This window comes from Antedon bifida, chromosome 4 (genome assembly GCF_963402885.1).
Source record: "Antedon bifida chromosome 4, ecAntBifi1.1, whole genome shotgun sequence".
NCBI lineage: Eukaryota > Metazoa > Echinodermata > Crinoidea > Comatulida > Antedonidae > Antedon > Antedon bifida.
The window spans coordinates 33,938,311-33,951,963 of NC_136229.1; the positions used below are offsets into that span (position 1 = coordinate 33,938,311).

Sequence of the window (13,653 nt, forward strand, 5' to 3'; positions counted from 1 at the left end):
GCAATCATTTTGAAATATATACGTAGAATATGAATAAGCCTCAGTCCTACACATAATTACTTAATAGTTCTGATTTAAATGAGAGAATGTTTTTAGGCTTCTTATTTGTCAGAATATTTAGCTATAGAAAGAGTAATTAAAGCAAAGATTTGTGGATAATGTAGCACGTCTCTTCGGGCTGGTTGATGCAAATGTGCAGGGTATTCCTTTAAGCAACGAGTACGAACTGCTGTAAATCATTCTTTTGTCTACTTTAATTTAACAGCTAGGAATTGACACTTTGCCCATTATTGTATGATGTATGACTTTCATCGATGTCTGATTGATCGACTGCCAACATACACCACTAATATTCTGTCATTTCTCAAGATTGATTTTCCACAACGTGCAACGTATATTCTGTGAATATTAATATCAGACGATTGTCGTGAGTCCATATTATATTTATCGTTCATCAATAATTGATATTCTACGCAAGAAATACGATGAAAGTTACATATGGTGGCTGCACAACACGCCAAGCAATCTGCCAAGGTGTTTTAAAATATTTTCGAATGCAGTAATAAATTATTTCGTGCTTTGGTGCTAAATTTTGATTAGCTTCAAATAAGTACAACACCTCAACACTTACGAAATGTATATCATTTATTTTGTTAAGTAGAATACAATGAAAGTCATTGAATGTGTAAATAATCAGTAGAAATTAATATATATTATCGAATATAAACATCATTTCTCAACCGCGAGTGCATGTTGCGACACGATTACTTTGTGTTCAGACGAATCAAGTTTTCTATTGGCGCAGATTTTGCAGAGTAAAGCTTGGTTTCCACTAGGTTGTAACGCATGCATTTGGAAACTATTGTAGAGCAATTATTCTACATTTCTACTTATAAATTAAACGTTTTTAAAATTTATTTAACAAATACAAAGATCATAAATTCCAACATTAGTCAAACTCCTAACCTTTATAACGTACTAAAAAATAAATAAGTAAATAAGAGGGACAAAATCTTAGTTTCTCTTTAAATAAAAAAAAAAGAATTTTAAGGTTGTTGTTGAATACTACACAAATGCCAAAGTAGTGTGATACTCAGAATATAGTACTATTTAATAGCCATCAAATATTTAGTTTAAGATTTACCCAGCGTTCAGTTACACGTCGAGGTGTTCTATTAAAGAAACATAATATGCAATATGAAACAACTTTATGTAGTTCCAACGGCTAAATCCATTTGCGTTTCACATAAGGGTGATAGAAAGACGCTCATAGCAAAAATGGGACGCTCTGTTTAACTATGCCATATTCCGGTTGACACAGAAACTGACTTTTGATGCATCGATTTTCGTGTTAAATATTCACAAAAATGTAGAATAATAATGAGGGAAATAGGTTTTAAAATCGGTAACATTTTATCAGTCGTTTCAAGTCAAAGACATCAAAGCAATTACCATATTTATTTTCTTTGTTAAATATTTTCAAACCAGTAACATACTGTACTGGATAACAATGAATAATTATAAAACGTTTTAAAGTATAGGACTACATTTCAAATAACATATTTCCTACCAGCTAGGAATAAATTAATATTCTTATATATACATTATAATAAAATATTACTTTCTACAAATTCAAAAATTGTATAAATTGTTGCATAAAAAAAGGTATTTTGCGGCTTTGTTCGGATTTGACGTAGAAAATGTTTCATTGAAAAAAAGTTAGTTGCTGGAAGCGAACATTTAAAAATCACCATCACCCGTCCTTAACAACATCTTTTATATAAAACAGAAACGAAGACTTTGAACGACTGAAAATGTTCAAAGGCATTGGACACATTTGCAGCAGTAGCTAGTGTTTTTCCCTTCCCTTTCAACCCACTTAAGATAGACATTCCACGCAATGGAACATGGAATGTAAAGCTCTGTCTTCACTATCAAACTATGTGACAAAGAAATGTGATGTGCCCATATATGGGCATGATGATGTCATTCACCTACATATTTCGGACCATCACACTTTTTTGTCACAAAAGTTTAATATTTGTTTAGACAGAGCTTAAGGATACACGTTCACGATATGTGAATGTCAGAGGTAACTGTTTATCAATAATCGTAGTAAGCAAGATCTCACCCCAATCGTAGTAAGCAAGATCTCACCCCAATCGTAGTAAGCAAGATCTCACCCCAATCGTAGTAAGCAAGATCTCACCCCAATCGTAGTAAGCAAGATCTCACCCCAAGCTGCTATTCCTGTGGACTACTTTCACCTGTATTGCCCTGCATTCCGTATCTTACAGTATCCACCTCGCAGCCTTTTGTATTAATATCATAATACAAAGAGGACACTATTCTCCATCACTGTCAGAAGCGCTATCATCTTTTGTTAATATACATGGCAAGAACACTGTTTGGCAAGATATTCTTTGTTCAATAATGAGAGGAATTACCAAGATTGAACCATGGACCTAAATTATAGGTCCATGACTGAACGACGACGTTTCAGTTCTTTGCATCTATTTCTTCTTGCATCATTTTAGTTCTTTGCTGTAGCATGTTTACTTGATTCTTTAGCAATGATATCGTTTTTTCCAGTTCCTAAAAATAAAAAAATCAATAATGACACTGTTATTTGTAGAATTAAAACATGACAATATTATTCGGTGTGAACATGAGGCAAAATAGGCTTTTATTGGCATATTAGTCAACCTCAGCAACCTATACATTTCTTTCTAAATAAAAAGGGAATTGATAAGCTCAAGTTTAATTTAATTTCTAAATTATAATTTATATTGTCTTTTCTAAGGGCAATCAAGTCTGCCCTCCTCCTGTATTTTTTATTCATTTATAATGTATATGCATAAATACATTATTATAATATTATTAAATATGTTATAAGAATAACTATTTTGTCCCATCACCTGATGTACAACCTGTGGCATCATATCTCTCAGTCTATTCTCACTTTCTTGCTTCAGCAGGAGAATCTGTTTCAGCAGAAACAAATCATTAATTACATAATATGTAAAAAACCATCAATATATACAATTACTACATATTATAACAATTAATGAAATATTAATACTAACTTGTTCCTTATGTTCAAATTCTTTTTGTTTTAGCCTCTTCTCCAGTTGTCTTACTTTGTTTTTATTGGAGTCTAACGATGTTTGTAATACCTACAACCACAAAAAAAGATGGGTAACAACTATGAAAAAACTGTTCTATTCATAATCTGTACTAGGTGTAACACCTGAGGTGTGCACCTGGCTTGAAGACGCCCTCTTGAAACAATACAAAAATATACAGATGACATTCAAACAAAAAGATAAAAAAAGAGGATTCATGAACGTTAAAATTCTCAAATTGTTGAAAATAACAAAATGTAAACCCCTACCCTTGTTGCAGCTTCGTGAATTTGCCTCATGTTCTCTTTTTCTTCATGTAGTTTCATTTTCATTTCATTTTTCTCAAATTGTGCTGTGGTTTTCTCTCTGATAAACAATAATCATTTATTTATGAGAAAAGAATTGTAATTAATATAATTGTTGCATTCATAAAATGTAAAGATACCTACTCACCCTTTAGATTTTTGTCTCATGTCTTCAACTGCAGTCTTTAAGCCTGCTATTGTCTGTTGATAAATTGTAAAAAGACAAATTCAAATACAAACAAAATGGAAAGAAACTTTCCCTTTTTGGTAATTTACTTTATTTCAAACACTACATAAATGTTCACATTTATCAACTGTAATGTTGTTTGCTATCAATTAATATTATACTCACTTCAGCTGATTTGGTTAACCTCTGTTTGTATTCCTTGTCAATGTCTTTCAATTTCTTATTTGACTAAAAAACAAAAACATTGTCCAGTATAAAATATAAAGATGATATATCATGCAATGCAACTTTTTATGAATACAGTAGTAGAAGCCCTTTCAAGAGGACACCACTCAGGATTTAACAGTGTCCTTTAAATAGACGTATCCCCTGGATTTGAGTTGGTCATGGTATTAAAACATATTGCTCTCGTTTCAAGAGAAGTATCCCCTAAATAGGGGTGTTCCAAAGCAGGGTTGTACTGTTCTTGATAAATTCACATTTCAAAACTAATTAAATACAGTATTACAAATTCAAATTATTGCTACTTCAGCAAAATCTTCTAATCTCTTTTTTTTACAATATTTTTTAAATATTCAAATAATTAGAATCCATTACTGTGATTCATATATAACATCACACAAATAATTGAATCATTAATTTGCTAATGCCGTATAATATGTTAAATACAAGAGAGTTAAAAGCAATATGCAGTTGTAAAAAAAAATCAATATTTTTTGTAAAACCTCTGGGAATTTAATTAAATTAAATTGCTCACTTGTTCAATGGTCTTTTCTAATTCAATGGTATGCTGTTGGTGCTCTTGTAATCGCTTCTGTTCCAATTCTGATTGTAATCTAGTCAGCTGTGAAGTAAACTTTAATGTTAATCGATCTCTGAGCATTCAAACTCCTGATAATAATCAATCATCCCATATACATGGCGCCACACCAAAAGTCACACAAACACAAATTTAAGATTTGAATACGTTTTGATACGAATTAACAAAAATTTAAGATTTTGTTTCACTAGAAATAATAACACAAGACAGAATCAGTTTTTATGATTGATAGTTTACTATATAAGTAGAAATATAAAACTGAAATTTTAATTAGAAATTAGAAAATGACACATTTTATGAGGTCTTCTACAAGATTTATTGTCCAAGCTTGTGAAAATATCAACAATAATATAAGAATTGTATAACAGTGTCAATACCTGAACACTTGCAATATTAACTCACAAAACTATAAAATGCAGTAATAAAGGTCTGTGTATATTTCTTTTTCCTACGATTTGTTTCAACAAATGTTCATCTGTACAATTATCTGATATGTTGATTCAGACTTTTAAAATTTGTTTTGTTACTACAGTAAAGAATTTTAATGTTGGGGAAATTTGTAATATTTTAATGAAAACAGATGATCAATAATCAGAGGCATGGTATTAAAACATATTTTTCTTGTTTCAAGAGAAGTATGTTCAAAAGCAGGGTTGTACTGTTTTTGATAAATTCACATTTTAAAACAAATTAATTAATACAGTATTGCGAATTCAAATTATTGGTACTTCAGCAAAATTTCTAATCTTTTTTTAAAAAATATTTTTTAAATAATCAAATAGTTCGGAGAATCCATTACTTTGATTGTATATCATTAAATTTCCAAAAGCAGATGTTTTTATCAATTAAATCAGAGGCAGTAAAATATGTTACAAGCTGTAAAGCTGGTATATATTATAATGAACCATTTCCAAACCATATATATTTGTAAAATAATCTGTTTATGCTAATTAATAATATATTAAATATTTAAAAAGTGCAGTAAAAACTGAATTGCTTGGGATTTACAATACGTAATACACAAAAGAAATTATACAGAAATCTGGAAACAAATTCCTGTCAATATAAATTACAATAATTCAATTGAAAAATACAAAACAATGACAAACTGGTACAATTCAATATTCCAATCTTGCCATGTATTGTTCCTCAAAATTGTAGTTATTCAATTTTGGCAAAAAAAATAATGATTTTGCTTATAAAAAAAGACAAAATAAATGGTTACTTCCAAATCATTTTTCCCTTTAAACATTATGTGACATTAAGATTGCCTATTCAACAAAATAACATTTAACAACTATTGTTTCAGGGGTACTGTATCTTTAAAAAAAGTGATGACATAGGATAAAATAAGAAAACATACCTGTGAGTGATAATCCCTGTTAGCAGTTTGTTTCTCTTCTTCCCTTAACATACCCAGTTCTGTTAACTGCTGTTTTCGCAGGGAATTATTTTGAATCAGCTCTTCTTTGAGTTTGCTTATATGTAATTCAAGATCAGCAATTATCTACAGTGCACAGAAATAATAATGACAGACTTGAAATTGTTATGCCTTTTAAAAGTATTTTATAAGTATGGAAAATGTATCTAACCATTTTGTACGGTTATCTGCCTAAATGACCAGGATTGTACTGGAAATGTTTTAAACTACATGTACATTAGAACCACCTAGGGTATTCATGCATATTGGTAATAATACAGAGAAACTATTTGACAAAATGCATTGTCATTTTATTGTAGTTACCTTTGCATCATTTTCTTGTTTGTGTTTCGCCGCACTTTTCTGTTTTCCAAGTTCCCCTTGTAATCGATTTATTTGTGTTTCTAATTCTTGATCTAGATTTTGTCGTATAGTTTCTTTCTCAATATGATAATCTTGTAAAAGCTGCACTTTCTCTTTCTCAAAACGGAGCCTCAGATCTGAAAGCTAAACAAAAAATCGTTTATCAGTAGGGTAGCATAAAATGACCAGTGTAGAATAAAATGACCATGGTAGCATAAAATGACCACGAGAGCATAAAATGACCATGGTAGCATAAAATGACCACGAGAGCATAAAATGACCATGGTAGCACAAAATGACCATTGTAGCATAAAATGGTGGCATAAAATGACCAGAGTAACATATAGAGCAAAACAGAAAAACATCACTGACCGGCAGTGTAGCATAAAATGACCAGGGTAACATACAATGACCATCATAACATTTCATAGACTAACCATGTTCTCATATTTCTGTATTTCCTCTTGATGCTGTTTAGTGAACTCCCTTGCTTGCTGTTCCCTGAGTGACTTTGACATCTGAAGGTCAGATTCAACTTGGATCATCTTTCAAGAAGAGCAGACAAATATCAAAATAGAAAAAAAAAACTTAACATTTCATTCAAATAAGCTCTTACAGTTGAACAATGTTGATAGTATACAGTAATGGTCTATCTTTTGCATTGTATCTTTCTGTAACTAGATATCATCGTAGGCTACAGAGCTATCTTCCAAAAGTGGTTAAAATGTTAAATGTTCTGTACCTGCTGCTTCATATCATCAAACATCTTGGATGAGTTTTTCTCAATCTGATCTCTAAAGTCCTCAATAGCTTGCTGTGACTGCAATGACTGAGCCTTCTGGTTTTCAATTAATTTTAAAATCTGTTCTTCTTTCTCTCTGCAATAAAAACATTATAATATCACTAAACAACAAGTTGATAAGAAAATGATAACAAAGATTATTGTTACTAATTATAACTGAGGACATTTATAGTGAATGGTAAACTGTGAAAATGTTGTTGTAGCAATGATTACCTTAGAGTATTTTCTAGTTTTCTTATTTTTCTTGTTGTTTCTTGTTGTTCTTGTTCATGTTCTGTCTTGAGGCTGTGTATTTTGTTCTCATGAAGATGTTCTACATGCATTTTATCTTGCTTTTGAACTGATTCCCATTCCTGAACAATACAAATCATAAAAGAAGTTATAAATGGTTGAGATGATACTAATACAAATGATGAAGTTTATTTTGCTTTTAAAGACATTTAAAAAAAACACATTTTCCCCTGTTGACCACTTGATTATAGTTCAGCTAACCTAACCACCAGTATGTGTTCTTTTACACACTTTGTAGAAATATAACATGACTTAACTAAAGCTATTTACTTAGTTAATTATATTATTTTAGTTTGAAAAGGGTCTTATACGTGACAAGAATAATTTATTATTCTACTGTAGTATAGATCCTCAATATGATTCTAGTTGCTTTGTTGTCTATTATGTAAACTTTTTCTGTATTCATGTCATATTGAAATAAAAATAACCATTGACGGGAAAAAAAAAGCATTCCACTTACTCTAAGCTGTCGTTGGCGCTGTTGTTCACTCTCTTGTAAAGATTTCTTTAATTCTTGAATTTGTTGCACCATTTCGTTTATTGTGTCATTTGCCTGAATGAAAAGTGTACATTTTGATGAAAACAGCTAAACCAACATTGATTATATTCTAAAGCTCTGTCTACACTATCAAACTAGTTTGACAAAAAAATATGGTATTGATATACTCAAATATGGTCGTGATATAACATCATCATGTCCATATATGGGCACATTTTTTTGTCACTGAATAACTACCCAATAGTTCCATTTAGGTTATAAATCTGCAACTAACTAAGCTATTTTAGGATCCCGTATTTGGCAAGCTATACCACCTCAATTATTATGAAAATTTACCTTGGCCAATGCTAGAGAATGTTCCTGTCTGAGGTACTCCATGCTGGCATCAGATTTTGTCTGGAGGTTCCTTTGTTCTCTCTCGCTCTCTTCCTGAAGCCTAATGTAATCCCGCTGAAGAGTTTCAAATCTGTTAAGCAAAACGATAACGTATCGATTAATTCATCACCAGTTTTTCCCTACTCTGACGTAATTTGTACTTGAGAACTTTATACATACGTTGTTTTTGTTGTTCTAAGTTCTTCTGCAAATAGGTAATTTCTTTCACTAATCTGCATTTTCTCCTCATTAAGGATTAATTTTGACGCTGCAAGATTTTCAGATTCTTCCATTAACTCCTGAAGCCGCAGCTCAAGTTGCCTTATCACGGTCGTCTTAATGATTGACAAAGAAAAGAATTGTTTTGAATAACAAAATAGGTACATACTAAATGAGCTTACCCACACAGCCACTGTCACACACATAACTCATCAAGAAGGCCCCTTGATTGTCAGCATATGCTGTTTAGGGTCACCCTCTATAAATAAGGTACTAAATTACTTGGCCCATTGTTTTTCACAACAATGCTTCAAATTTGATCCCCCAATTTTGTAATTGCACGATAAACTATTAACTTACATGTTTGTCCACTTGAGTTCCATAATCTTCCTCCATTTGCTGTAGTCTTGCATTGGTATCTTGTAGAATATCTTGAATATTTTTGGTGTGCAGTTTTTGCATTTCAAGTTTCTCTTGTTCAAAATCTGCCACAGCATCATGCATCTGTTTTGAAAAAAAAACACCCTTACATTACATTTATTTGTTTGATAAAAAATCGTCTGGGGCTTCTAAAGACAATGAAGCTCTATAGCTCATAAAGTCCAAGCTTAAAATTGACAACATTATATAGCGTACAAAAAGTAAGAATTCATAAAAACGAGAAAAAAAAACTATACATGATGTTGAGAAGAAAATTAACTTAAATCTACATAAAAAATTATTAGGGTTACCTTATTAGTACTAAGTGGTATTCTATTATTTTCAAAACATTATTTAACATTAAGCAAATTTCCTTTATAGTTCCTCTCATCAGATTCACATTTCAATTTGGAACATGTTAAGTAGCCTATGTGTGATGACAAACTATTTTCCAGACTCCTCACCATTTTCTCAAGTTTATTTTGTGATGTTTTAGCTTTGTGTTCCATCAATGCTTTCATTTCTGCTACCTGTCTCTCTTTGCTTTCTTTAAGTAGAGTCACCTCATTGGTCAACATGTTCACTATCAAAACAACGAATAACGTATTAGTCCTGTAATTATCATACACAAGTTATTATATATGTAAGTGAGTGGCCGAGCGGTTAAGACAATGCAACCGTAATTACGTAGCCATAACATCGGCAAGGGTTCAAGGCTCACTCGCTCCATGGTTCTGGTGGAGTCTTCTCAAATAAGGACTATAAACCGTATGTCCAGTGTACACATCTAGCTCATGTGTACTTTAAAGAACCTAGTACATCTTTTGAGATGAGTAGATGATTACCCCGGTGTACTAGTACATCACAGCCACTGATATCATAACTAGGCCCTCTGGGAGACCAGTCTTTGACTGTCCAGTATAAGTAGAATATTTCAATATAGTAGTCCAAAATCACTGTAACCTTTTTTGTCAAGTTTTCTTTTGTTTTCTTCAAGTTCTGAGCCTTTAGATCTGTAGTGGTTCTTAATATCTTCAAGTTCTGCATTCTTTCTGTCAAGAATCTGAAAAAATAATTTTCTAATTAACTTGGACTTTAGCAGAAATAATTGTTATTAACTTTCAACAAAAATTAGTCGAAAAAAAAATCATTTAACTGAAATACAGATGTTTTTTGTACAAAAAATAACTTTGACTTCCAGTCAAAGTTTTCGGTCAAAACATATCTCTTAATGCAACGCGCTTGTTTGGCTACTCTGTATGCATAATCATAAAACTTCCTTGCGATCTGTGTGAAAACACATTCTCAACCGTGACAAGTTGTAAACAATCCTAATTAGCATCATGCATACTCATGGTTTGAAATCTTTGTTTACTTTCGCTCGCGACGATTTTCCAGACGAAATGTAATCAAATTAATTTACCTGTTAATTACGTAAACTTGTTGTTTTTGGTTCGAATTTTCTACTTAAAGTGAATAACTTTAATATTACTTTGATATGGCCAATTTAAATTTTGAATATTTTGACCTTCATTTTTTGTGTTTCAAGGGACAATACATCTTTAAGGGAAATGTATCACCTAAGTGTGATTTGTTGAATACATCGATGTTGCTTACCTTTTGTATTGCCTGGTCATGTAATTGTTGGATTGTTAGTTTTTCTTCATGGAATTTAGCCTCTAACATTTTTGTTTTCATTTCCATCTCTTTCTCATGAGCCCGAACAATAGCGCCCTCATCATTACTAACTGAAACTAAAATAAAAAATAATATTAATTCAACTTGTTATAAATTATCAGACAATATATAATGACTTTCATTAACAATTATTTTCTTTTTATTATTGTGGATTTGGATATATCATATGAAAGAAGATACTTATTATTACCTTTAAGTAGCCTATTAGTGGATATAAAAGGTTTTGATGTTCCATTACTGTCACTCTCAGAAAACTCAATGTTACTTTTCAGTTTTGAATCCCCCTAAAGAAAACATGCAACATATTACTAGCCAAATATCGTAGGCATTTACTATAACACTTATAGACATACACTTTTAATTATCATTTTAGAAGAACCAGAAAATTTAACAATTAAAAACGCTTACCCTTACCTTACTATGGCGAGGAGATTTTAATCTTCTGATTGGCACTCCATTCTGATTCTCCTCTTCTGATGAATATGCATAAGTTTGTTTACTTCTTGATCTTATACCTTCCTATATATATTTAGATTTAATTAAGAGTAAAGAAATGGGCCCCAATTTATAAACTGTGAAAAACTCACATTTCTTGTATCCTAAATATTATCTAACTCAAAATGCACAAAAATCAAACAAAATCTTACTCTTGCTTTTGCGACCTTTTCTTCAAAATCAGTGTCACTAGACAGAACGTCACCCGTTGTTTTAGTTCGCCTACAATAAGTGGACAATACTGTACATGTGAATATTAAGTATTGGGATATTCAATAATAATGCAGTATCTATTGAAGTGGTACAAAGCAATTCATCCAGGACTAACCATTGACATTACTACTTATCTTATCAAATAAGACATATATTTAGATTTTAACCATTTGATTAAATTTTTTATTAAGAATTTAATTTTAATGTATTTTCTCTTTCAATTTCCATTTTGGTGAGCCACATGACAGTGATTCATTTCGCTTTTTGGTTAACCAGCATTTTGAACGCTTTCTTTTTTGTTTTGTTATGCATTTTTATTTTTTTTAATGTACAGTATTTGTTCTTTTCTGACAAAATAAATGAAATGAATTAACAGCGTGGCAGTCCACATGCTCAGTAATGAACAACTATTGCCACAGCAACAAATGTCATTTATGAAAACACCAAATAGTTCCAAACCTTCTATGGGACCATGTGACCTCTGTTTTATCATCCAAGTCTTGTCTGCTTCGAAGTGTTGATGACGAACTTGGTGCTTGGAGTTCCCCAGTGACCCAATCTGGTAAGAAATGACCTTTTGGACTTTGTACAGTAATTGGATCATCAAAGTAGATACCCTGAAAAGAACAAATGTACTATACATTTACCAATGCATCCATTTCACACACAGTAGTCTCATCTATGTGTATGGAGGATATGAAAAGTAAAAAACTACAAACCATGTATGATGGAAACGTTGGCAGTTGTCCACTTTCTGGCTTACTAGTAAATGGGACTTCAATTACACCTCTTTTGAGCATGTGCAGAAGGAGTTTAGAATACATATTACGATTTCTCCTGTTGAAGATAGATTGATAAAACTACAAAGAAATTCATCTAGGAATATTTTATGTCCCAGTGCCAAATGTAGTACACATGAAAAAGTTTCCAATTTCCTCCTATTTTAAGCTCTGTCTACACTATCAAACTTTATGCGATGAAAAAATGTGATGTGCCCATATTATATGGACATGATGATATCATATCACTACCATATTTGGTCATATCACTACCATATTTAGTCTCACCTTCCTGTAATGCCTGATCCTGTTGGTTCGCATAGTTTCTTGATCCACATTGCGCAACACTGTCTATCTGCAAAACAAGTATACTATACTATACATATTCATTTTAAACAGAGTTTCATCCTGTGATTTTATTGTTGTAGATGTGTAGATTTCTGATGCCTTAAGTTGTATACATTTTGTTGGTTGGCAATTTTGATGACACAAATGTTTGTGTGGCAAAGGTAGTTGTTTTTCTCTTATATATTGTTTATTGCAGACAGGGAAAGTAATGTACTGTATTGATAATTCATTCAAGAAATGAAACTTACCTGATTTGTGTGGAAGTCTGAGGACATAAGGCTTCATTTGGACAAGGTGCTGATCAAACTCCTCATCATGACGTTTACGTGCCTCATTGCTTGAATCCATTTTACTGTACTGTCTTTAAAAAAAAAAGAAAAAATTTACTTAGAAGTGGCAATCAAAAAACGTTATGATACAATAAATTACGAAACAAGTGCATAAACTGCAGATAAGCAATAAATTTGGTGGTTTGTAAAAATGTCCAAGCCCACTTACAGTAGTTCTACAGTACTACTCTATATTAAGGTAGAATCGGTTGGTGGACTTTTTTACTTAATGATAATGCCCGAGCGAGGAGTTGATTGAGAGTCAAAGGGGGAGAGGGTTGTGAGCAGAGGGGGATGGTTGTCATTTACAGTATTCAAGATTTAAATAATATTATTAAATAAACCTCTCAAAAACAAAAACTACAACAAAATGGATCAAGAACAAATACAACTTAAATAGGCCCTAATAATATAAATGCCATAAATATTATAATATAATTAACATTCCATTCATCATTTGGTTAGTCTAAATGTGGGAAGTTTTAGCCTAAAAATATGGGACGCTCAATTTTGGGCCAAAACGTCCCAAACAACAGTTTGGGCCGAAACGACCCGGGCTGAATCGAATTCCAGCTCAATCGTCCCTGCCCTCCTGGGCCTAACTAGGGGCCTAGCTAGGCTTAGGCCTAGATAGCCTTTCAAATAGCCTAGTGACTAGGCCTAGGCCTATAATAATAGTGTGATGGGAATCCGTGTGATGAACTGCATTTGCGGCGACATTGCAATTATAACTTACACTTTATTTATAAAATATAGGCCCAGCCTAGGCTAGCTAGGTTTAGAGAGTAGCTAGCATTTGTTTTCAAATTGTCAGTTTCCGCGCGCCATCAATAGCGATCCTATTCCAGTAAATGGCGGTCTAACATGAAGAAAGTGTGGAATGAAATATCGGTTCAGGCCGTAGATTCCTTATTTTCTTATGACATCATTGCATGTGATTAAACAACAAAGTCGTCACATGATCT

The 13,653-nt window shown here is 32.0% G+C and overlaps 1 protein-coding gene across 2 annotated transcripts; it reads right to left on the bottom strand.

Moving 5' to 3' along the window:
• Positions 1-1,065: 1,065 nt before the first annotated feature.
• On the bottom strand, positions 1,066-13,494 carry LOC144840933 (centrosomal protein of 112 kDa-like). Of its 2 annotated transcripts, none has more exons than XM_078697028.1 (27): positions 13,425-13,494; positions 12,608-12,716; positions 12,300-12,366; positions 11,952-12,069; positions 11,692-11,849; positions 11,172-11,241; positions 10,939-11,043; positions 10,715-10,808; positions 10,444-10,580; positions 9,790-9,889; positions 9,291-9,409; positions 8,767-8,910; positions 8,368-8,522; positions 8,149-8,278; positions 7,774-7,866; positions 7,236-7,375; positions 6,963-7,098; positions 6,658-6,765; positions 6,182-6,364; positions 5,801-5,944; positions 4,375-4,461; positions 3,783-3,845; positions 3,579-3,631; positions 3,395-3,491; positions 3,087-3,176; positions 2,919-2,984; positions 1,066-2,595 (listed from the first exon to the last, which is right to left on the bottom strand). In XM_078697028.1, the coding sequence occupies exons 2-27, from the start codon at positions 12,705-12,707 to the stop codon at positions 2,500-2,502; spliced, it is 2,853 nt and encodes a 950-aa protein (XP_078553154.1). In that variant the 5' UTR covers positions 12,708-12,716; positions 13,425-13,494; the 3' UTR covers positions 1,066-2,499. The 2 variants fall into 2 exon arrangements, with proteins under 2 accessions (XP_078553154.1, XP_078553152.1); XM_078697026.1 differs by having other exon boundaries at positions 10,933-11,043.
• Between the last annotated feature and the right edge of the window lie 159 nt (positions 13,495-13,653).

Coding starts and splice junctions, on each gene's coding strand:
- LOC144840933 (XM_078697026.1), bottom strand. CDS start 12,707: ATGGATTCAAGCAATGAGGCACGTAAACGTCATGATGAGGAGTTTGAT. Junction 9,410..9,789: donor AAGAAAACTTGACAAAAAAG/GTTACAGTGATT, acceptor TTGTTTTGATAG/TGAACATGTTGACCAATGAG. Junction 3,177..3,394: donor TTCACGAAGCTGCAACAAGG/GTAGGGGTTTAC, acceptor TTGTGGTTGTAG/GTATTACAAACATCGTTAGA.